The sequence below is a fragment of the Ambystoma mexicanum genome, chromosome 6q, assembly GCF_040938575.1.
Source record: "Ambystoma mexicanum isolate Mex_15411 chromosome 6q, UKY_AmexF1_1, whole genome shotgun sequence".
Lineage (NCBI taxonomy): Eukaryota > Metazoa > Chordata > Amphibia > Caudata > Ambystomatidae > Ambystoma > Ambystoma mexicanum.
In genome coordinates this window covers 1125574745-1125600340 of record NC_090937.1, presented here as the reverse complement: position 1 = coordinate 1125600340, position 25596 = coordinate 1125574745, and the positions used below count along the sequence as shown (strand labels likewise).

The 25596-nt window shown below is 48.7% G+C and overlaps 1 protein-coding gene across 2 annotated transcripts in view; it reads left to right on the top strand.

Moving 5' to 3' along the window:
* ATP10D (ATPase phospholipid transporting 10D (putative)) overlaps window positions 1-25596 on the top strand; it is a 2065840-nt gene that overhangs the window by 415356 nt on the left and 1624888 nt on the right. For both annotated transcript variants that reach the window (XM_069631716.1, XM_069631715.1), the window contains one exon: window positions 598-802. In XM_069631716.1, coding sequence (XP_069487817.1) covers window positions 598-802 — 205 coding nt within the window. The remainder of the gene's footprint in view (window positions 1-597; window positions 803-25596) is intronic.

Genomic DNA, 25596 nt, shown 5'->3' with positions numbered 1-25596 from the left:
AAACTCTACTTTTCTCCTTATCAGAAGTCCCTTTCTCCATTAGTAAAATTCACATAGAAAACGGAAAGTCCATCATGCAGGGATATTTTTTGAAAAAACAGCGGCCATCGTTGAGATGTCGTACTCGCTTTTGAAGGTGACATTGGATAGATCCTGCACTCAAAATTGTACTCCGAAAGATCTCCTCTCCTCCAGTAATGTGAAAAAAGCAAACATGGAGATGAGCCCAAACCATCTCCAACGTGGCTTAGATCAACTTTGATGGAGCAGGCTGAATGGTGTTTTGCTTACCAAAGGTGATTATACAGCGCAGTGCAAAGATTGCACTCGCCACTAGCCATAGACTAGTGATATTTGAATCTTGGCAAGAAAGAAATGGTGTGCTGTATGTATGTGTAGAATAGAGGTGACTGGCTTGTAGCTTGAATTATTGCCCCCTGCGCTCACGCATCTCCCCTGCTCATGTTTTAATACTTGTTTACATTAGTTTCCAACAGTGGGAAAAATGTACAGATACATCTAAGATACTGTAACAACAGTCTTGGAAAATGTTATTAACCAAATCCTTTTGTTTAATCATTGCCTTCTTTTTTTCAGAAGAGACAAAAACTATGTAGAGAAGTGTTGGAAAAATGTTAATGTTGGTGACTTCGTTCGACTGCAGTGTGATGAGTTTATTCCTGCTGATATGGTACTGCTGTACTCCACTGATCCGGATGGGATCTGTCACATTGAAACATCTAGCCTTGATGGTGAGACAAATCTAAAACAGAGGAAGGTTGCTAAAGGTAGTGCAGAGCAGGTAATATTTTTGTCCTTTTGGTATGTACTATCTTTCTTTGTGAACTATTTAGTAACACCCAGCAAATGCCTTTTCACTAGAAATATACATTATTTGCCCATAAACCGTTATTGATCTCATAGAAGGAGAAGATATTAACACGGTTTTAATAGACTGATATATTGTAATCCATTTTTGTCATTATTTGAATAATGTACCTATTAAAGTTAAGAAACTATGAACTTTTGGATGAACATAGCTTCTTTTCCCTTATCGAATATATTAGCATGATGTTGGAAGAATAGAATTATGCACCCATCCATGCTGTGACAGGGCATACTGATTGGTAAAGGCCCGCAGCCAACGTAACAGGCCTGATCTTAGTTTGAAGCCTTTTTGACAACCAAAATGGTACGCATGGGAGCATGAACCATTTATTTTATCAACAAAAAATCTAAAATCAATATGCCCACCAGGGAACAGAAAGTGAAGCACGCAGAGACCCTTCATTTCCATGGTCGATGCATGGATTTGCAAGGGGGATTAGAGAGGACTGAGGCAGGTAAGGGTACATTGAAAAAAGCTGTGGGGTGGAGGGGCTGAGGGCGTTTTAGATACTGTGGGCGCAATAGAGAAAGCCAGAGATAGTGAGCGGAAAGAGTGGCAAATGGCACATATTCATATGTGCTTACCAGCACCACTTAGTTGTAAACGCCTCCTTTTAGTTAATGGAAACACAAGTAGGAACACAAAGTTTGAAATGCTGCCATAAGGCAATGTTCTACGCCATACCCTTTATTGTTGTTTTCTCATTATTGTGGTAATTAGTCCATGAGCCCAGTGTAAAACAGGCAACATTTTCTTTATGTAATTGTCAAGTGCGGAGGTTTTGTTGAGCGCAAACAGCATAGCTACACTTTGAGAGAGATGCTAGGCCTGGAGCCCGTCCATGTACATTTCTGGTATTAAGCAATGGCTCTTCACCTGCTCTTTGCCTGGGGCATAAGAGACTCTTAATTTCATTAAGAAAATGAAATAAAGATTCTGGAGGGAAGTTCTTTAGATGATTTCATGAGGGGGTATGCTCCGGTGAAATTAAATGCAGACATGTGGGAGATTTACCACCTAGATGCACCTTAAGCATGGTACAAATTGCTCAAGAATTACTTTTTTTTTAGTAAATTTTGTTTAGTAATATTACATTTGCCAGTCCAGTTTGGATGGAGAGTGAACATCATCCTTTATTGGTAACTTTTCAGAGGGCCCTAGCAAGTAGGAAAAAAGCCATTTCACAACCATAATACTTAGTCCTAAGGCCCAAGCCTGATAGGAAGACGTTGGGGAGAGTGAATAATTCCCAATAAATTAAGGATGTTGTAGTAATGATGCTGAAGAGCCCAGGGGACTCAAACAAATGTGTTAACCAGTTTGCGCTCCTTCTAGAAGCTATTCTTGGGTAAAATAATGGCACATTTCAAAGTAGGCCAGGTTAGGACCAGGGATGCCCGATGGTTCGTTATGGAATGCAAATTCTTAAAAACCAAACTGAATCTGGAAATGAGGAACAGTGTTTGCTCTGTTGGGCAGATTTGTAGTCTTAAGTAGCTATAAAAAAGGTTAATAAAGAGGAATACATACTAAACAATGGGAGATTGTGGAAAAGGATGTCAACATGAACGATAGCATAGCCTTTTTGAAGCTGATTATAAAAGGTTGCAATATTGATGGAACAGAAGCAGATAGTTTGATCTCCACAGACAGCTGGATTGCTTTTTTCAGGGAATTTGCTTTGATCTTTCTTTGGGTAGGAAAAATGCCTTTGGTTATTCAGGAAGCTTTATAGTGTTCACCCAAGGGTGGTGTTTGCAGAGTGTACTGGAATAGCAGCGGGTCCTGATGGACGACGATCAAATATTTTCACTTGTTTTTTGCCCATAGGACTCCAACTCTGAAACAGGCTTTTAATTCAGTTTGTGAAACAGGCTGCACGTATACCGGTTTCATGGAAACTTAGTTTGATCTCTTGCTTTAAAAAAAGTTTTACTCTGCACACTCATTGTTACAGACTAATGTACTTGTTAGAAATAGCAAGTAAAATCTTTTCTAAATGGTTGATGCTCGGATTGGAAGACTGGACCCATATTAATTTCTTGCAGCACTCAGAAGCTGGTTTCAGGAGAGGGTTTAGCACGATGGACCACTGCTTCACTCTGACCACTATCATTGTGAATTATTGATCTTGGCATACCCTTGGGTTTATCAAACCTCATTCGGTTATGGTACACAGATTCTTCTGTCAGTTCATTGTACAAGGTTAGGAAATTGTTACCCCTTTTCTTTCTACTATCTTCTAATAAAGGAGCCAAGCAAGATAGTTCTTTAGAACCTCTTTTGTCTATTTTATTTCTTTCAGATTTTGATCCCTACATTTCTCTGGGTAAATTTAACCCAGTGTTACTGAAGGGCAATCCGCACAGTTCACTGTTATACTCAAATGGCAGTTTTGCTAGATTTAACTCCTAAAGGGCTCAAACACTGCCTTTTTCTATTTGCAAATATGTATTTTAATATGCAAAGTTTGAAACTAAATATGTTGACGATATAAATCGCTGCTATGCAGTGGAACTCCCTGCCAATCCATCTCAGAGCAGAACCATCCAATCTTGTCTTACGCAAAGCCATCAAAACATTATTTGCCTGAACCTGCTAGCTGATTAGCTGTCGCACATAATATGCTATGTAATGTACTTTTTAACAATTCACATTTGTAAAGTAATGATTGTACATGCAACACATTATGTATCCTCCATGTAATTAAGTCGTTTTCATGTAACGGCGCCTCAATGCCTTCGGGCTGTTTGTGTGCTTTATACATTTAAAAAATTAATAAATAAATGAAGGTTTTCAGGAAAGGCGGTAATCCTTATTCATTTCATTTGAGTTACTTCAGTATTGAGGAGGTTGATTTGTACCAATATCTGGGGTTACATTTATCAAAATGGTGAGGGGGAAAACATAAAGAACATCACATATGTTAGATGGGTCCTTAACATTGTATCCTAAGTTTGTGGTTTGTAGACTAGATAAGTGCCTTGGGGTATTTAAGGTTAAGGCTTGCTCTAGGATTCTTTGATAGCTAGGTTTGGAGTTATTGCAACTGTTACCCGCTGATAATGTTTTGCACCGTCTAACAGAGGGCCTCCCAGGCCCACCTAAAAGCGCCTAAAGACTAAAACGGGGGTTTCCTAATTTTGACTTTAAGATGCAATTAAGTTTTGTAATATATTTTCCAAAAAACAATTTGGGCTATTTCTGTAACCCAAACATACGCCATGGTATGAATGTAAGCTCTCTGACTCCCCTACTAAGGGCAAGTTCCTCTGGTATAACAAATGTTGTAAATCTTTATTAAAATGGTGAATAGCTGGGGTGAGTTCACTATGGTTTGAGTCATTGAATCAGCTTAAAGAAGTATTCAAGCTTGGAGCTCTTCAGAAGGGGGTGGAGACGTATATTCACGCTGCAAGCAGTGGTAGTTTGCTAGTCCTCTATGCTGGTTTACCAGTGCATTCTCTATAGGGAGGTGAAATCTGCGAAATTAAGTCACCAGATTGTAGGAGACTGGTGTTGATGCTCCGAGGAAATATTCCCTTTTTAAAAAAATCTTTATTTGTTGTACACTGTCACCAAAGTTTTCAACAGTAGCCATATAGTTTCGATTATGATACCAACAAGACCAGGAGTTATATACATTTGGAGACGGCCATGAAAAGATCATTGGAAGCCTTTCTTACATTGGTGACATGTGTTTTGTAATTTTGTAGAACCTTCAACACCCCCCCCCACAGTAGTCAACAGGACCATGTATGGCAAAACAATAGATCCTGAGGCTTTAGAGTCAAGCTCGGAGTCTGCACACCCAGTGTGTTATCGCTGTGCAGTAGTAAGCCCGGTATGTGTAGTGTTTTTCCCTTTCTTTAACAAACTCAGAAAAGGGGGACCAGGTCTTAAACTTCTGATAATTCCCAGTAGTCCGTGCACACACCTTTTCCATAGCAAGAACACCCCAAACCTTCACCCACCATCGGGCCCGCTTCTTTTTTCCAGGCTTGGACTAGTGTCATTCGGGCAGCAGTCTAAAGGTGTGCGATGAGCGTTGCTATGGCTCCACTCGCAGCATACAAGTCCGCTGCTATCACGCCAAGCAGAATCACTTCTGGAGATGAAGGCAGTGCTACCCTTGTTATATCTTTGATATGTCCCAGTACAACCTTTTGTACTCCTTGGTTAGAGATACGCCAAGAAAATCTATTCCTGTATCTTTGCAGATTAACGGGTACCTGGCACCAAGTTCCGAGATACCTTTGAGGTCATCGGTTATGTTGAGAGCTTTAGATTTGGTGTAATTAATTGTGAACCCAGAGACTCTTGCAAATTCCTCGAACCTCCTCATCACCCTTGGCATTGTCTGTTTAGTGTCCCTCATAAATAGTAAGACTGTATTCGCGTGTAATGTGATTTTATGCGTCCCTTTTCTGCCGCCAACCCTCAGGATTTCACTATCATTTCTTATTGGGGCTGCCAGTGGTCCATGGCCATAGCAAAGAATAAGGGAGAAAGTGGATATCCCTGGCGTGTACCTCACCTGATCTCTACCCGTGCTGTGCCCCTTCCGTTTACCATACATTTTGTTTAGGGGGATTTGGAAATTGGCTAATACCATGTGCACAAATTCCGGCCCGCATCGAATGCTTCTAGTGTATCTTTGAGGAAACACCAATCTAGAGTATCGAAAGCCTGCCTCGCATCTAGGACCGCTATGGAGAATGTCTGTCCTGTTCTAGCCCCCATGTCTATAACGTTGATGGCTCGCCTTATATACTCCTGAGCGTGTCTACCAAGCATGAATTCAGACTGATCTCCCCCATGAATAATTGTCGGTAAGACGTTCGCCAATCTTCCGGCCAATACCATCACATATATTTTGGGGCCATCCTTTAGCAACGAGAGGTTGATAACTTGAGCAATCAGTTGGGTCCTTCCCTGGCTTAAGGATCAGAGACGTGGTGGATAGGCCAATGTCTTCTGTGATTACCCCAGCGTCTCTGATTCGGTTGAAAAGTCGAGCCAGAGGTTGTATTAATTGGTTACTGAAGACCTTATAGTACCCGTTACCAAAGCCATCGGGGCCTTGTGCTTTGTTGGCTGGTAGGGAGCTTATTGCATCACCAACCTCCTCTTCCGTGAAGGGCTCTTCCAGACAATCCTGAATCTCTTGTGAGATCTGTGGTAGACCTAGTCCCGCTAGATACTCCTTTTTGGAGTGTTGGGTCCATTTCTTCTTTTTTTTTTTTTTTTAGTAACCCCTTATGAAATGATTCCATTACTGCCCTCTTGTCTTCCTCTGCTCGGTGCATTAGCACAGCTTTGTCTTTTTAATTGCACAATGTAGTTACGTGATTTTTGTTGCCGTAGCTTGGCTGCTAAGAAGCGGTTGGCTTTGCCCCTTTCACATAATGGGTCTGCTTCGTGCGCAACGTCTGGGCTGAACGATATGCTGCATGGGCTTCTAGTTGGCTTCTTAATTTTTGTAGGGCTCACAATGTTCTATGTGATTGTTTTGTCTCATGCAGGACTTCTGGTTCTTTCACCTCCCTTTCAAGTTCTATGCGGCAAAGTTCTCTCTCCCTATGGTAGGCAGCCGCTTGGGATAAAAATTCCTCCTAATGACTGCTTTGCTCGCTTCCCACACTACTCTCTGATCCACTTGCCCAGCGTCATTCTCTCTGAAGTAGTCAGTAATTACCTTCTCCATCTGGGCTCTTAGTGTAACACCTTTAAGGATCTGCTTGTTCAGCCTCCATTGTCTACAATACCCTTCTTGAGACCTGGGCATGTCAATCTGGGGAAGCACTATGGCGTGATCCAAAAGGTACCTCGGGCCAATCCTTTGTGACTAGGGGACCAGACCAGTGTTGATGAGATCAGGACCATATCTATCCTTGAGTAACCCCTGTGTGCCGCAGAGAAGTGTGTGTGTAGCCTCTCTGAGTCATGAAAAAACCTGGCAAGCTTCTATTAAGTTAAGGTCTCTAAAGAATTTCCCCAGGGCTTACCGAAATCAGTTCTCGTTGTGTGTTGGTGCTAATGTTCTATCTAATTTGGGATCCATAACACAATTGAAGTACCCTCCCACCACCACTTGCCCCTCACACCAGCACCCTATTTTCTGAAGTAACATGACCAAGAAATGATCCTGTCGTTCATTTGGGGCGTAGACCGATAACAACGTAAACATCTTGGCCATCAGAGTCCCTTTCAGCACTAGATATATCCCTTCAGGGTCTTTATACAAGAATTGCTTGCGGAAAACCCACCTTGTGCCTAAAGAGTATTCCCACCCCTTTCGTCTTAGATCCGCTAGATGCCAAGTATTGCTTTGGAAAGGCCCTTTGTTTCAATGTACCTCTTTGTTGGGGAGTAAGTGTGTTTCCTGGAGAAAAACAATTGTGGCCTTAAGCTCAGACAGGCACTGTAGTATTGATTGGCGTTTTACTGGCAAGTTCAAACCCTGGACATTCCGGGTAACCATATTCATTTCAGCCATTTCCCAAGGGCATCCAAACTATCAGCTGTGACCCAATTACTCTGTAAATCCTGTCCTCAAAGAGGATCCGTGCCATACAACTGCTCAAACCAAAACCCAACAGTGCCATTGGAAAAACCCTCCCGCCCACCCTAAACAAATCACTTAATTGTAACTGTCACCAAGGTGTAGATCTCATTGTAAGTCACACAATATATACTATGGAAACAGAATAATATCACAAGAGGCACACAGATATTAAACTGAACACAGTTTATTATGCATGGCAGGGAAAGTCAGCTGCTCACTAACAAGCCAAGATCCCTGCACTCAGCTGTCACACTAGCACTAGCAATGAGAACCCTAGTAAATGAGCAATCTGCCCACTCCAGCAATGAGCGCCCCTCTCTAGCATCAAAAAGAAATCCACTGTTCTACATAGTCGCATTGACGTACATTACTTGCGTAGAAGCATTCCATGGAAACAGCACGCTTCTACCTACGTGCATACATTTCAACATAGCTATGAGCTGTACTGGACATATTCTAAGAAAGCAAGGCATATCGTGCCAACATTCTTTCTCTTGTACAAGACATCCTAACTCTGCAGAAACGAAAAAATCAGTCATGCCATCGCTTCCTCCCGCAGTCAAGGCTGTATTCTCTGCTCGACAATAGCTGACTGTCTACCAACAGACAAGTTCTTCTAATAACATCTATTCGCTGTGTTCAGCTGCGTTCCGCATTTTCGCATTGGCACACAAACATATATAGTGCTTCAAAACTAGAATTTGCACTATACATAATAACAAGTATACATTATATTATATCTTTCTGCATGGCTCTCATCAAATGTTGATCCATGATGGCTCAGAACAAACCATATTGCTAAAGAGAGTTTACATGAATGAATGAATTGGCTCATGCTAACCATAACAAAATGCAGATTACCAAACGCTCCTTTTTATCATGGGCTAATCAAGTCTAGGACAGTAAAGCTAGGCAGTAGTGTGGAGGAGACGGTACATTGACATCAGACAAGTTACATGACAGAGGTCAGTAAAAACAGGGATAAAAAAAATGCACTGTAGCTAGACACTCGGGCAATAAAATAGACCGGCAATAATCTCTTAGTGCAAGAAGGCACATCTTTGGCAATTTACCATGATGACCTGTCTGTGCGCCAGATCTCTGGAAACATGTACATAGTATGAAAACTAAAACTGTGAAGCATTGTATACATAGACCGCCTCCTAGGATGACGCAGTCAAGCACTGCAATGGTGACAAAAATGTCACCCAGAAAACATTGCTCTAAATGATGCGTAGCAAGCCATGTACAAAAGCCGGATATAGATTGGGTCCTCCGACGTATTCCATATCTATGACATGTAATCACCACAGCTGTGCTGCTTCGGAAACTTTTTCCTGCGTCGATGACGTCGATGCGCCGTCGTCGAGGACGTCATCCGATGTGATAAGTAGGACGCACGACGCCCGTAGCCTCAGTTCCGTTTTTTCTGCGAACGTGTTGCTTCATGAATCTCAGTTAACGCCTCGACTCTTTGGAGTTCTGTTCTTCTCGGTTCTTCGAACCTGTTTGTTTTGTGAAAATCCTTCGTGTGAAGATGTCTTCTACTTCGTGTTCGACCCCGCGTCCGGGCTTCAAGAAGTGCGGGGAGTGTGGGTCCAAGATGTCGGTGACGGACTCGCACGACGCCTGCCTCTGGTGCCTCGGGGAGGCCCACGACTCGGATGACTGTATCGACTGCCAGTCGCTCACGTCCAAAGCCTTACGCAAACGTAAGAAGTTGTTGTCGGTAGGTCGGGTGTCCAAGCCCTGGAAGTCGAGGTCTGCGGGGCTTTCGACGGATGATTCTAGGGGTGACTCTCCGCGTCATCGTCGGAAGTCTCGGGGGTCTCCTTCTAGGAGTCGGTCTCGCCACTCCTCAGCCTCTTCGAGGCATTCTCGGAAGCGCAGACACCGGTCGTCTTCCAGGTCCTCTTCGGAGGACTCTGCCCGGCACGTCGCTTACCCCACCAGCCGTGCGACGCCGGATGAATGGGCTTCCTTCGGGAAGAAAATGCTGGCGATTCTTGAGTCGCAGGATACTAAGCCGTCCGCGCCCCCGAGTGGGGTCGGTCGTGAGAGGTCGAGAGACACCGCTCGCAAGAGTGGTCGGCACGAGTCACGGGAGAGGTCCTGTTCGGACAAGGAGACTAGTTCTTGACGTACCCGTTCCAGGTCCCGGTCCTCGACGCGTTCGAGACCGTGTGCACCTGTGAGGTCTTCGAGGAAGACATCGACGTCTGAGGTGTCGAGGGCGTCGACAGGCTTTCTCGAGGCTCTGGCTCCGAGGAAGTCGTCGAAGCCGTCGACGCTCAAGTCGTCGAAGGACACGCTCGGGGCTCCGGCTTCGAGGGCTGTGTCGACGCTGGCGGCGCTGCATCTGACGTCGACGCCGATCCTCTTGGCGCCGATGCCTGTTCTCTCGACGCCGGCGCAGATTCGCTCGACGCCTTTCGTGTCGGAGGTACCCCGTGGCACGGGGGAACCCCCTAGGAAGGCTCTGGTTAAGAGCAAGCACTCTCGGGTGCCTTCTTTTCGCCACCTGGAATATATTTCAGAGGCGGATGAGGATTCTGATGGCCTGGTTCCTAGTCAGGTTCCAGATGAAATTGTCTCGGGCCATAGTCAGTTTGACGATTTGAGGCAGTCACTGCATGATGCCAGTGGACTGGACACCTCTCCGAAGGTGGAGTTTTGTAGGCCTGAGCCTGGCTCTCATGCCGATTCCTCGTACCAGCGCCTTATGGCTAGGGTTTCTGAGTACTTGGGATGGTCTGCTCCCCCAGGGGAGTTTGTGCAGGATGATCTAACGGACATCCTTGATGTTGGTCCCCCAACTGACCCGGTACTGCCGTTCCATATGGCTTTACAGAGAAGGGCGGCGGCGGCTTGGACTGCTCCAGAGAGTCTCCCGGCGGTGGGCAGATCCTTGTCGCGAAAATACCGTCCAGCCAGTGGCGACCCCTGCTACTTGACCAGGCACCCCACTCCGGAGAGTTTGGTGGTGCAGGCGGCCACGGCCCCGGCAAAGCAGGCATCGTACCCTACCATCCCTCCTGATTGGGACGACAAACGTTTTGATGGCTGGGCGAAGAAAGTGTTTTCTTCTGGTGGCATGGCGCTTTAGGCGGCCAACTCCATTTGTGCCTTGTCTCGTTTCACTCACACTGTGTGGAACTGTGTTGCGTTAGCGGCTGAACATATTCCCGAAGGGGACGAACGGGATGGTTTCCTTGCTATGGTCCAGGATGGTAAGCATGCCATGTGTAAGTCCGTTCAGTCGGGTTTGGACTTAGCTGAATGCGTCAGTAGGTCCATGGCGGCGAGCACCGTGATACGCAGGTTTGCGTGGTTGCGGAAGTCGGGGTTTGCTCCGGATGTGCAGTCCCGGCTCCTCAACATGCCCTTTGACGGTGAACACCTTTTTGGCAGCAAGGCTGACGAGAGCCTTGAGAGGTTGCAGACCTCAAAAGCTGCAGCAAAGTCGTTGGGCGCTGCAGTTCGCCAACCTCCGCCTTTTCGTCCTAGGGGACAGCAGTGGATGGGTGGTTCCTTTCGCTATTACTCGTCTTTCAGTAAAGTGAGAGGAGCTGGCAGTCAAAGAGGCCAACGCAGGGGTACCAGAGGTGGACGACATGGTACCCGTGGTGCCAAGGCCGCTTGGGCAGTTGCCTCTTTGCCCTCAGGTAACGCCGCAGCCGCTCCCACTCAGTCATGAGGCCATGTCCCATGGTTCGCCGGTTGGGGGAAGGCTGGCGCAGCATCTTGTAGAGTGGCAAGCCATTACTTCAGATGTGTGGGTTCTGGAGATCATAACCCACGGCTGCTGTCTTCCCTTTCGGCACAGGCCTCGTGACAATCCACCGGGGAACCTCTCTTTGCAGAGTCCGGATCCGCTCCTTGCGCAGGAAATTCAAGCCCTGCTGGAGAAAGGCGCCATAGAACTGGTGCCTGTAGCTGAGAGGAACAAGGGATGGTATTCACCTTATTTTTTGATTTCAAAGAAAGACGGGGGATTGAGACCCATCATGGACTTGCGCGGTTTGAACAGACTCCTCAGGAAGGACAAGTTCAAGATGGTTACTCTCTCTCAAGTCCTCCAGGCCCTTCAGCTTCAGGACTGGTTGGTGTCACTCGACCTCAAGGATGCTTACTTCCATGTGCCGATCCATCCCAAGCACAAGTACCTGAGGTTCGCGGTTGGTGACTCGCACTTTCAGTTTCGGGTCCTGCCATTCAGATTGACCTCCGACCTGAGGGTTTTCACCAAGCTCATGGTGGTGGTGGCAGCGCATCTCAGGCAAGGGGGGATTCACGTCTACCCCTACCTGGACGATTGGTTGATCAGGGGGAGCTCTCCCGAGCAAGTCCTGGATCATATGTCTGTCACCTGCCACTCCGTTCACAGGCTGGGCTTCTCCCTCAATTTAAAGAAGTCCCATTTGACGCCAACTCAGCGGCTCCAGTACATCGGAGCAGTGCTCGACACTTCCCTGGGGCAGTGTTTTCCTCCCCAGGTGAGGGCTCTTCACATTCAGCAGATGGTGCACAAGTTTCAGCATGCTTAGATGCTCCCAGCGTTCGAGTTCTTGAGGTTGCTCGGCCTCATGGCATCCTGCATTCTTCTGGTGCCAGAGGCTCACCTGCGGATGAGATCTTTGCAGTGGGCACTCAAGACGCAATGGTCGCAGTCCTCCGGCAGGATGTCGGACCTGGTTCAGGTGCCGCCCTCGGTCGCCCGGGACCTTCTGTGGTGGTCCGTCGAAGGCAACTTGATGAAGGGGGCTCCATTTTGGCTTCCCTGGCCGGAGGTGACGATCGTGACGGATGCATCCCTCACGGGATGGGGAGCTCATGCCAACGGGCTGACAGTCAGCGGTCGTTGGTCTCCGTCGGAGTCCAGACTCCATATCAATCTGTTGGAGCTGAGGGCTGTCAGGCTAGCCCTGAAGGCTTTTCTGCCGACTGTGCGAGGAAAGAGTGTCCTGATCCTGACGGACAACACAGTGGGCATGCACTACCTCAACAAAAAGGGGGGGGGCAGGGTCACTTCCTCTGTGCAGGGAGGCGATGCAGCTCGAGTTCTGGGCCATCCAGCAGGAAGTTTCGATCTCGGCAGTTCATCTGGACGGAGACGAAAGCGTGACGGCGGACGCTCTGAGCAGGCAGAGCGCAATCTCTCACGAGTGGGAGTTGGCTCAGGAGATTCTCCTGGAGATCTTCACCCTTTGGGGGACCCCTCAAGTGGATCTCTTCGCCTCCAGTGTCAACCGGAAGTGCGAAAGGTTTTTCTTGCGGGAATTTCCTCCGAAAGGAGCCGCGTTCGTGGTGGAGTGGTCATTCCCGCTGCTGTACGCGTTTCCTCCAGTCCCCGTCATCCCGCAAGTGCTGCGGAGGTTACGGAAGTTCAGTTCCCGGATGATCCTCATTGCTCTGGCGTGGGCTCGGAGGACGTGGTACCCGGACCTTCTCGACTTGTCCATCTGCCCTCCATGTCGTCTTCCCTACCGAGACGATCTGCTCTCACGGGAGGGGGTTCAGGTTCTCCATCCAGTGGTCAGATCCCTCAACCTTCATGCTTGGCTTCAGAAAGGTTGAGGTATAAGGATTGGGACCTCCCTGAAGATGTGATGGAGGTGTTGCTTTCGGCCCGAAGGCCAGCAACAAAGTCTCTGTACCGTTGCCGTTGGCGTAAGTTCTGCGACTGGTGCAGAGTTCAGAATGTTGATCCTTTTACATGTGACATCCCCATGGTTCTGTCCTTTTTGCTTTCTTTGGCCCACAGGGGCTTGCAAGTGGGTACCATTACAGGTTACCTGGCGGCGCTGTCCATCTTTAAGCGCTCGTCTGAAGAGTTTTCTTACTTTAAAATCCCTTTAATTTCACAGTTTCTGAAAGGGCTCACTAATGTGTTCCCTCCGTCACCTTTCCTGGTGCCCGGTTGGGATTTAAACCTTGTTCTTATGTTTCTTATGGGTGCTCCGTTTGAGCCTTTACATTCTTGCCCTTTGAGGCTGTTAACTCTGAAAACTGTGTTTTTAGTTGCGGTTACTTCCGCTCGCAGAGTGAGTGAGTTGCAGGCACTTTCAGTTAAGCCACCTTTCACTGTATTTCACAAGGACAGGGTTGTCCTTAGAGTTTGTCCTTCTTTTCTTCCGAAGGTAGTGACGGAATTTCATTTGGCCCAGAAGGTTGTTCTTCCGGCATTCTATCCTCCTCCGCATCCTGGTAAGGAAGAGGAGAGGCTCCATAGGCTTGATCCTAGGAGAGCTTTAAGCTTTTATGTTTCACGCATGTCCCGGGTCAGAGTGGACGATCAACTCTTTATTGGTTATGCTGGAAAGCGTTTGGCGCAAGCTGTGACGAAACAGACTTTGTCTCGCTGGATTATTTTGGCCATCTCGGAGTGTTACCGCTTGGCGGGTAAGGACCCACCGGCTGGCTTGCGGGCCCATTCTACCAGGTGTATGGCTGCATCTACTCCCCTGCATAGGGGTGTTCCTATTCGCAACATCTGTGATGCAGCCACATGGGCTTCAGTACATACGTTTGTACGTCACTATTCCCTCGATTCCATCCGAGGACAGGATCTGGCCTTTGGCAAGGCGGTCCTTTGCTCTATTTGATTGGCTATTGTAAATTTTGATTCTAAATTCTTTCCCTCCTCCTTGCTCTGGTACTGCTTTGGGAGTCTGTCATAGATATGGAATACGTCGGAGGACCCTATCCCCTCGAAGAACAAGTTACTTTCTTACCTGGTAACGTTCTTTCGATGGGATGGTCCGACGACGTATTCCATATCGCTCCCGCCCTGCCTTCCCCGCTGCAGAATTTCTTTTGCGATTGCAGCTTACGTTCCGCAAGGCTTTGTGTCTGACTGGCAGTTGACTAATGTCACACGTTCTGGGGGAAAAAACTACAACTGAGACTACGGGCGTTGTGCGTCCTACTTATAACATCGGATGACGTCGGTGGAGGTCCTCGACGACGGCGCATCGACGTCATCGACGCAGGACGCAGACGGCGAAAAAAGTTTCCGAAGCAGCACAGCTGTGGTGATTACATGTCATAGATATGGAATATGTCGTCGGACCATCCCATCGAAAGAACGTTACCAGGTAAGAAAGTAACTTGTTCTTCTGAGGCTGGTGGAATCTGTTTAGATCACATGCTGTGCATAGGCCGACATCTAGTGGAAGCTGCGGAGTATTAGTTTGTTTTTCGAAACTGGAAAATGGACGTTGACATAGGGTGTGCCAGTAATACTATACCTAGTGTGACGTCCACTGTACCCATGATCCCTCATGCGTGTAGGACCCTCAGATTGTTTTTTTCCGCTATACTTGTCGGAAGTATTGTTGCGGAGTCCCCTGGCTTTCAACCATTTTGTCATAATTCATCAAAAAAATCCCCGTTCTTCCAATCCCACGTCGAGAGATCGAAGATCGACGCTGGTTCGCAGAACAAACAACCGTCGAGACTGCACAACAGACTTTGGGCCTCCGAAGGCCTCTGGCCTCAGCCCGGGCCTCGGAAGGCCTCGGCCCTGCAAGTAGGGAGAGTGGGGGGGTGGACATAAGCACACTCCTTTTATGTCCTACATACACTCGCCCGCTGCCAGAGGGTACTCCATTTAAATTCTGCCCCAAGTGCAACCGCAAGTTTCCTTGGGTTGACGAGCATAACACCTGTAATCTCTGTTTGCCGAGGGATCACCCCGAAGCTAACTGCCGAGTGTGTAAGCTCTTTGAGGCTAAAACACTAAAGGACCGCTCCATTAAACGTTGGGCCCATTACGCCAGGCAGCTGGAGGCCATGGAGGCAGTGGGTTCCTTCAGTGATGGCAGCAACGCCGCCGTTTCGGACGGCGAGGGCACAGGGGCTTCAATAGACACCCAAGTGCGAGTCCCCGGTCTCTGAGGATTGTCCAGCGCGGCAGTTATGGGGACCACACCCGGCAACACGAGCGCTAACCATACTACTGCACCTAAGCACACTAACCCCAGCCGAGACTCGACACGCGTGACGAGCGCTCGGAAGAAAGAGGCACATAGAGAGCAGTCCACAGAATCAATGTCCTCTGAGGGTTCCAGGTCGAGATCACCTCATGACACACAGCAACCGTCCATGACATCTGCACCCCAGGTCCAGAAAGACAAACCTAGGTCCTCAGATGAGGATAAATCTAAGACCCCTGTCTCTAAGCCGAAAGTTATCCCTCCCACTCTACAGGGAGAGGAACCTCAGCAGGAGGTGGTCATCCCCAGTTCCAGGGAATGGAACTCTGATGACATCGACAGGGTGATGAAAAGAATGTCTTCTTTAGCCAATTTCTATGTAAAAAAATCCAGATTATTTTCTGAGCTATCAGAGTACCCCTGACAACTCTACTCCTTCAGGATCCAAAGACCCTCAGCCTCCTAGTAAGAGACCTTGTAATGATACTCCAGCTCAGGGCCTCATTTCAGACCCATACCACCAGTATGCTGAAGACCCAGACATACAAATGCTGGACGACCAAGCGGGGGTCGATTATTACAGAGACTACGAGGATCAGGATGAGGAGGAAGAAGAGGCAGAGGTCTATAATATAGACTCACCTGTTAACAAAGAACCACCGGTCACTGACTCACCTGTGGATAATCAGCCTCTACTGTATGAGGTCTTGGCTAGAGCTGCAGAGCACTTTCACATAGACACTCAAGGGGCTCAGGAAGAGAGGGACTTTGCAGAAGAGATCATGGGGGATAAGAAACCCATTGCCCAAGCCATACCAATTCTGAAGTCCATCCAACGCAGAATTGACCCTTCCCTCCTCACCCTTAATCTCACTAGGGCTGTCATCCCCAGAATTGAAAAATTATTCAGGGTCTCCCAGTCAGACCCACTTTATGTAAGGGGCCAGCTTAAGCCCGACTCGTTGGTAGTAACTACCACCAGGAAAAGAGCGGGTACACCTCTATCATCTGAAGCTCCCCCAGACAGAGAGCAAGAGGATATATGGGCTAGGTAGAAAAGTGCCCTCCACTTCTGCTTACCAGGCAATAATCGGCAATACCCCCACTCTGCTGGTAAGCTATAATTGCCACCAGTGGGAGCAGGTAGCTGCCCTTATCGCCTCCGCACCTGAACCACTAAAGGGCCAATTAGCCCAGATTGCGTGGGAGGGTAGATCGGTGTCCGGCTGCATTCTAAAGACGACCTTTGACGCCGCAGATAATGCAGGCCGGCTCATCGGAGAGAGCACTGTCATCAAGAGACACGCTTGACTCAGACAGTCAGGGTTTAAACCCAAGACCCAGGCTACTCTTATCGTCATGCCGGTGGAACCGAATGTCTTGTTTGGCAAAGCAGTAGAGGAGGCACTCAAAACTGCCAAGGATGAATATGATTCCCTAAAGTCCCTCGGACAATTGACTAACAAACCCACAAACCAAAGAGGGAATCATAATTTTCATCGCTCACGTGGACAAAATTCCCAGAGGGGTTCCAATTACTCACAGGGGCAGGGTACATCATGGGGTAACAACCAACAAGGTACCCGAGGGGCCGCGGTAGAGGGAGAGGCAGCCCGGCCAGAGGCGGTACGCCTCCCAGCAAACAGTGACGCTCAGCTCAGGGTCCCTTCTCATGCATCCCTAGTAGGGGAGCGCATTTCAAACTTCACCCAAGCATGGGAAGGGATCACCTCGGACAGATGGGTGCTGTCCACAGTGTCCGCGGGATACTGCATCGAACTGCTGGAGCGCCCCTGCAACCACCCTCCACGACACGACGAAAAATACACTCCATGGACCACCAGAAGATCCTCCTAGAAGAAATCGTCAATCTTCTTGCAAAGGACGCGATAGAACTCGTCCCGGGCAACCAGGTAAACCAGGGTATTTACTCAACTTACTTCCTTGTGCCTAAAAAAGATTTGACAATGCGCCCAGTAGTAGACATACGCCCTGCAAACAAGTATGTCAAGCCCCAAAACATTTGCATGACTACGCTCCAAGAGGTAATCCCCCTCCTAAAAAGGGAGATTACATGGCAACATTGGACATGAAAGATGTCTATTTTCATATTTCCATGTTCACAGCGCACAAAAGATTCTTGTGCTTCAAGGTGGACAGTCAGCACTACCAGTTCAAGGTGCTGCCCTTCGGTATAGCCTCGGCTCCAAGGGTATTCACCAAGGTACTGGCGGTGGTGGCGGCACACCTACGCAGGGAGGCAATCCCAGTGTACCCTTACCTGGATGACTGGCTCATCACGGGGGAAACCCCAGTAATTTGCAGTTCCAGCATCCAAACAACTATCGACCTCCTCTTCGAATTGGGGTTCTCGATCAACGAGAAAGTCAAGCCTGGTGCCAAGCACCACCAAACAGTTCCTAGGAGCTGTCCTAAACACGCAAGAGGGGTTGGCCATTCCATCCGAGGAAAGAATTCGGAATATACTACTGCAAATTCTTCAATATGAGCCCGGTCGCCAGATAAGAGTATGTAAAGCGATGTGTTTGCTCGGCATGATGGCGTCATGTATTTACCTGGTTCCCCAGGCGCGCCTGTGCATGTGACCCATGCAGGAATGGTTGGCGAAACAGTAGTCTCGGGCAAGTGGTCAGTGGGATGATCTAGTGGCCGTTTCGCCAACACTAGTACAGTCTCTTCACTGGTGGAAAAGAGAAAACCTGTCAAAGGGAAAACCCTTTTACGACCCGGAGATACAGGCTGTAGTCACTACAGACAGGTCCATGTTGGGGTGGGGAGCACACCTCCTTCACCACACAGCTCAGGGTCTCTGGTCACACACAGTGGCCAAGAATCACATAAATCTGTTAGAGTTTATGGCAGTCTTCAGAGCGCTTTGAGCGTTCGAACCCCACCTGTTGGACCTGTCAGTGCAGATCTTAACAGACAGCACAACAGCTATGTTTTACATAAACAAGCGGGGAAGGACTCGTTCGCCAAATCTGTCCAAGCGTGCCCAGAAAATTTGGAAATGGGCACTCAGACGGAACATTTACCTGTCATCGCAACATGTTCCAGGGGATCTCAATTCACTAGCAGACGTTTTGAGCAGAGACCCCCTCCCGAAAGAGCACAAATGGTGTCTAGACGAAGTCGTAGGAGACCTCTACTCACAGTGGGTTTTCCCCACTATAGACCTATTCACCACAAGCGAAAACAGACAATGCCCAGGATTCGCATCCAGGTTCCCCCAGCCAGACTCCATGGGGAGCGCTCTATGGATGAACTGGTCAGGGATGTTTCCCTACGCTTTTCCACCTAACCCCTCTGTTGAGTAAGGAGGTCAACAAGATGCACGGGGAATCGATGACGCTCATGCTAGTTGCTCCCATGTGGGCGAGACAACCGTGGTTCCCGCACCTGCGCAAACTGGCAGTGTGCGAACTCATCAGCCTCCTGTGCTGGCACAACCTACTATCCCAGCAAGAAGGACAAACGGTGCATCCTCAACCCAGCTCGATGAACTTGGCAGCATGGCTCCTGAAGTCATAGATTTTGGCCATCTCAATCTACCCCAGAGATGTATGGATATCCTAAAAGAATCAAGGAAACCAAACACAAGACACTGTTATTTTGATAAATGGAAGAGATTCGTTATTTGGTGGAAGAATAAACAAATCAACCCGGTTGATTGCACTCCTTACAATATTGTCACCTACATGCTCCACCTGCCGGACACAGGGTTGGTATTTAATTCACTATTAGCCTACACCACCTCCCATAACAAGGTATTGTGGTGGAAAGTGCCAGTGGTTAAAGCCTTTAGGGAAGGGGGTAAAGAGACTCCACCCTCCAATTTCGAACCCACCACCAGGATGGGACTTTAATGTGGTGCTTGCTAAACTCATGTCCCCCCCTTTGAACCCATGCATAAAGCTAGTCTAAAACGCCTGACCTATAAAACTGCCTTCTTGGTAGCCATTACATCCATAATAAGGGTCAGTGAAATGCAGGCTCTGTCAGTGCAGGATCCAACTGTTTCTACGAACTCGCCCTAGGTTCTCAGCTAAATAGATTTCTAAATTCCATGTTAACCAGTCCATTGAGCTAATGGCCTTCTTCCAAGAACCCAAAAGCTCTGCTGAGGTGAAACTACACACACTAGATGTGCGAAGAGCGGTCCTCTACTATGTAGACGAGACCAGACCGCTAAGGAAGACAGATCAACTGTTCATCTCCGTAGCTACAGGCAGAGAAGGAGATGGTCTCTCTAAGGGTGCCATCTCCAAATGGATAGTGAAATGTATCCAGCGGTATTACTCCCTTTCCGATAAAACTCTGCCTTCTACGCCAAGGGCCCACTCTACAAGAGGCACTGGGGCCACTCTGGCTTTTATTGCAAATGTACCCCTCGACACCATTTGCAAAGCTGCTACATGGAGCTCAATTCACACCTTTACTCAGCACTACTGCATTGACACTCATTCCAAGACAGATACTCAATTGGGACAAGCGGTTCTAAGAAATGTATTCGCTCATGACCCTTCTCACATCCCACCTCCTTCTAACACTGCTCGATAATCTATGCACAGCATGTGATCTAAGCAGATTCCACAAGCCTCAGAAGGGGGATACATTACTCACCGTAATCGTATTTCGGATGCTTGTATCTGCTTAGATTCACATGCGCCCGCCTTCCTCCCCTCTGAGAGATGGCGCATGGATGCTTGTAGTCTTATCTATCTTATCTGCTGGGATACTCTGTACTCACGCTACTCCTCATTCTACCTCATGTCAGAAGAAATACAATCTTGGGGTCCTACACCCGTGAGGGATCATGGGTACCGTGGACGTCACACTAGGGTTAGTATTACTGGCACGCCCTATGTCGACACCCATTTTCGAGTTTCTAAAAACAAACTGTAATACTCTGCAGCTTCCACTAGATGTCGGCCTATGCACAGCATGTGAATCTAAGCAGATACAAGCATCAGAAATACGATTACGATGAGTAATGTATCATGTATACGCAACAAAAGCATTGCGAAACGTGTTGTATCGTGGTCAATCTGCATTACTGATGCGGAGCTCTTCATGAGACATTGTTTATCTTACGGAATTGTCGGTTTAATCCCCGTTAAGTCACTTCACCCATCAAGAACATCGTAGACGAAGACTATGGGGGAATAGTCTATGGCTGTGGGTTCCGGCACCTAAGATCCAGCGTTCGGACTTCCACATGGTCGGGCTTTCTGGCCGGCCTACACAGTAGGGAAAGTGGGCTCGGGGTTTGCCATACTGTTATGTCTTTCCTCTTATCCACTGCTTTCCTTTTTGGTCTGGTCACCCTTCCCTTCTGCTATGGAAAAGACTCCATTTAGATTCTGCCCTGTGTGTAGGGTCAGATATCCGTGGAAAGACGAGCACATGTCGTGTAATGCTTGTCTCCCCCTAGAGCACGACGAAAAACGGTGTTCGGCGTGTAAACTCCTTAGACCTAAAACCCTTCAGGAGCGCCAGTTGAAGCGGTGGGCCGCGTACGGAATGTCACGCGTGGAGCGCCTCTCCCCTGCCGCGACACCAGCCGAAAGTGACGGGGGTACATCAGATGACCAAACGTCCAACGCGGACATTATAGACCTTGAGGTGGACTATTCTAGAGCTGCCACGCCCGTCCCCGACCCTTCCAGGCTTGACTCCGGTCTTGCTACAGGGACCACACCCGTGACAGGGGTGTACAGTAGCACCGCACAAAGCACACAACCCAAGCGCCATCCTCGCCGACTTCGTCGAAGAAGGCGAAAGCGCCCACGGATCGGTCTGATCCGAAGCCTTCCCCGCATCCGCAGCAGCGCATGCCGACTGGGTACAACAAACATAACAAGGGCGCTACTCCCCAAAGTACACACACCGAAGTTTCAGAACAAGAAACTTCGACGGTTTCCAAGGCCCGTACAGGCCCGGAAACTACGAGTAGGCCTCTACCCGAGAAGCCATCCGCTGGCCCTTCTGGAGCTGCGGAAGACATTTTCACTGCCGACACATCATCGGAGACGTTGTCCCCCGAAGATTCAGTGACTATCCGTAAGAGCATCAATAGGATTGCTACGGCGGTGGGCCTAGTACCGGTTCCACCCACAGTTATGGGCCAATCTGCTGAAAAGTTTTCCACGGATTTGGAAGACGATCCCGAAGACTCTTAAGAAGAAAGCCAGATACCCCTCTCAAGCACCCTGGGGAGATCCTCTCAGCGCCTTAGGGCAGAGAACACGGTTCCTACTCAGCTAGGTCCATTTGGGACATCCAAGTGGACCACGGAGCAATTCGAGGGGTGTATGGATTGGCTGGAGCAGTTTTTCAGGGCTTCTGATCAACCTCTGCCGAAAAAAGCTCGGGTAGACCCTAACCCTCAAACACAAGATGCCCAACACCTAGATGTCCAACACCAAGTTGACTATCAAGAAGATGTCCAGATGGACACGTATAGAGACATCTATACAGAAGAAGAGGAGTCTTCTTTTCTGGACAACTATGAGGAAGATCAAGGGGCAACGGACAACTGGGAGGACACCCAGCAGGACGATCACAACTCTGATATTATTTGCCTCGACTCTCCCCCATCCACCTGATTCGACAAGCTTCCCCGGTGGATGATCAAATGGATTTCAACATGATGTTGAAAAAAGCAGCGGAATTCTTTAAAATTGCCCCGCTTGAAGCCTTGCCCGAACAAGATTTTGCGGAGGACATCATTAATGAAAAGCCTCCGGCAAGCCAGTCTATCCCTCTCTTGAGCTCTGTAAAGAGACGGCTGGCCCCTTCCTTACTCGCACCCGCTCAGACTAGGGCTGTGAACCCAAGAGTCGAAAAACTTTTCCGGCCCTCCCCCACCGACCCGCTTTATATCAAAGGACACTCAATCCCAGACTCGCTGGTGGTGACCAACACTCGCAAGAGAGCAGGGGTTCCCCTTGCCACGGGAGAGTCACCCCCGGACAAGGAGTCCAAAAGGTTGTATGCCTTAGGCAAACGGGTTATGTCGGCAGCAGCCTATACCGTCCGGATTGCCAATAACACAACGTTACTGGCAACCTACGTCGACGCCCAATGGAACCTACTCCAGGAAGGCCTTCAGGAGGTTCCGGAACCAACCAGAGCCAAGCTTCTCGCCATTGTCTCGGAGGGCAAACTTGCCAATCAGAATGTTGTAAAGAATACCCTGAGACCCAGGCATCCATTATCAACAAACCCATCGAAGAGGCCAACCTCTTCGGGAAGGTGGTAGACGATGCGTTGGAGACAGCCAAGAAGGAGCACAAGACTATTAAGACGCTGCACCAGATTTCCCAAAACCCTCTTCAGAGGGGCAGTAATTCTCGGTGGTCCTTTCGAGAAGAAGCTCGCGCTGCTCAAAACTATTTCGGCACGGGCAACTTCAACTCAAGTCAACCTGCTGCAAGCCCCACTTACTACCCCCAGAGGGGTCAGAAGCGCGGAAAGAAGAGGCAGAGGCTCCAATTCCAGAGGAGCATCAACTTCGGGTCAGAAATGACCACCAAGTCCAGGTCCCCGCCCATGTCCCCCCGGTTGGGGGGCGATTAACATCTTTCCTCAAGGCATGGGAGGGGATAACTTCAGACAAGTGAGTCTTAAAGACGGTCAGCCACGGTTACTGCGTGGAATTCGCCCGACCGCCACAGTTCAGACCGCCGAAACATCGACGCCTTTCACCGGAACATCTGCAGATCCTGATCCAAGAGGTGGAAGCGCTGCTGGGAAAGGACGCCATAGAAGCTGTCCCGATTCTTCAGGTAAACAAGGGTATCTATTCAGTGTACTTCCTTGTACCCAAAAAGGATCTCACCATGCGTCCTGTTCTAGACCTGCGCCCAGCGCACAAGTTCATAAAGCCCCAGAAGTTTCGCATGGTAACACTGCAACAGGTGATCCCGTTGCTAAAACAGGGGGACTTCATGACAATATTGGATATGAAAGATGCATACTTTTATATTTCAATGCTGCCAGCGCACAGAAAATTCCTAAGGTTCGTGATTCAGGCCAAATACTACCAGTTCAAGGTACTCCCCTTCGGCATAGCCTCGGTACCAAGGGTGTTTACCAAGGTCCTGGGAGTGGCAGCGGCACACCTGCGCAGACTTTCACTTCCAGTTTACCCTTACCTCGACGATTGGCTCATAACGGAGGACTCGTTCGACGTTTGTTTTTCGAACACCCAAAAAACAGTAGACCTACTGTTCAGCCTGGGATTTTCTATAAATGAAAAGAAATCCAGCTTAGTCCCCAGCCAAGTTAAAACCGTTCCTGGGGGCTCTTAATTCGTACGGAAGATGGTCTAGTCTTCTCTTCCAGCGAGAGGGTTCAGAACATGCTCTCTCAGGTTCCTCAGTATGTAGCCAGTCGAGAGGAGACGGTGCGCAAAGCTATGCGTTTGCTAGGGATGATGACGTCATGCATATACTTGGTTCCCCACGCACGGCTGCGCATGCGTCCCATGCAAAAGTGGCTCAACAGCCAGTGGTGTCAGGCCAGCGGACAATGGGAAGATCTGTTAGTTGTCTCACCAGCCCTCGTTCTCTCTCTGCAGTGGTGGTCGAGGGAGAACCTCTTGAAGGGGAAAACCTTCATCACCCCTGCAGTGGAAGCCACTCTCACGAAAGACGCATCTCTCACGGGGTGGGGGGGGGGGGGGGGCCCTCACCTGCTTCAACAGACAGCGCACGGAGTGTGGTCCCCTCAGGTAGCGTCCAACCATATAAACCTACTGGAGCTACTAGCAGTGTTCAAAGCATTTCAGGAGCAACTGAAAGGGAAGACAGTGCTGGTCCTAACCAACGGCACAACAGCAATGTATTCCCTGTACAAACAGGGGGACACTCTACAGGGCTATCCAAGCTGTCCCAAAACATCTGGATATGGGCTCTCAAACACAAGATGTTCCTGATATCCCAACATGTTCCAGGAGAACTCAATCTGCTGGCAGACGTACTCGGCAGAGATTTTCCTCTGCCAGAAGAGTACGAATGGCGACTGCACGAAGACATTCTATCCAACGTCTTCGCAGAATGGGGATTTCCAGAGATCGACCTGTTCACTACTCAGGGGAACGCCCAATGCCAAGATTATGCCTCCAGGTACCCCCAGAACCGATCCAAGGGGGAACGGTCTCTGGATAACTTGGTCGGGGAAATTTGCTACGCTCCTCCGACCCCTCCCCCCCCCCCCCCGACTCCCCTTCTGAACAAGATAGTACACAAGATGCACCAGGAACCAGTCACCATGATTCTGGTGGCTCCCATGTGGGCCCGCCAACCTTGGTTCGCGCACCTGATGGAAATGTCCCTCTCCCCACCATTCGAGCTGCCCTGCCCATACAACATGTTTTCTCTGGACAGGGGCGAGCCTCTGCACCCATGCCCACAAACTCTAAACTTAGCAGCCTGGCTCCTGAGGTCTTGAGTTTGGACATCTGCAACTCCCTCAAAGATGCATGGACATACTGAGGGAGACGAGAAAGCCTAACACGTTATTGCTATGCCAGCAAATGGAAACGTTTTGTCATCTGGTGCAGTTCCAAGGGCGTCAATCCCACCGATTGCTCGCCTTCACACATTGTGTTATATCTAATCCATCTGTTGGACTCTGGGTTAGTCTTCAATTCCTTAAAGGTTCACCTAGTGGCGTTGTCAGCCTACACCACATGACAGCAGGTGTCATGGTGGAAAATACCTGTGATTAAAGCCTTTATGGAAGGGGTTAAAAGAATGTATCCCCCCCCCCCCAATCACTCGCCCAGCCCCTGGGTGGGATCTAAATGTGGTTTTAACTAGGCTCATGGTACCCCCTTTTGAGCCTATGCATAAAGCTAGTCTAAAAGACCTGACTTACAAGACAGCCTTTCTAGTAGCTATCACTTCTATCAGAAGAGTTGGCGAACTACAGGCCCTCTCGGTTTTGGACCCCTTTGTTAGTCCACAAAGATAAGGTAGTTCTGCGCACACATCCCAGGTTTGTGCCTAAATTTATTTTGAAGTTCCATGTGAACCAGTCAATTGAACTACCCGCTTTCTTCCAGAACCCTACTAACATGGCCGAAAGAAGCCTTCACACACTAGACGTGCGCAGGGCAGTCATGTTTTACCTGGAGAAAACTAAACCACTGAGGAAAACTAAACAATTCTTTG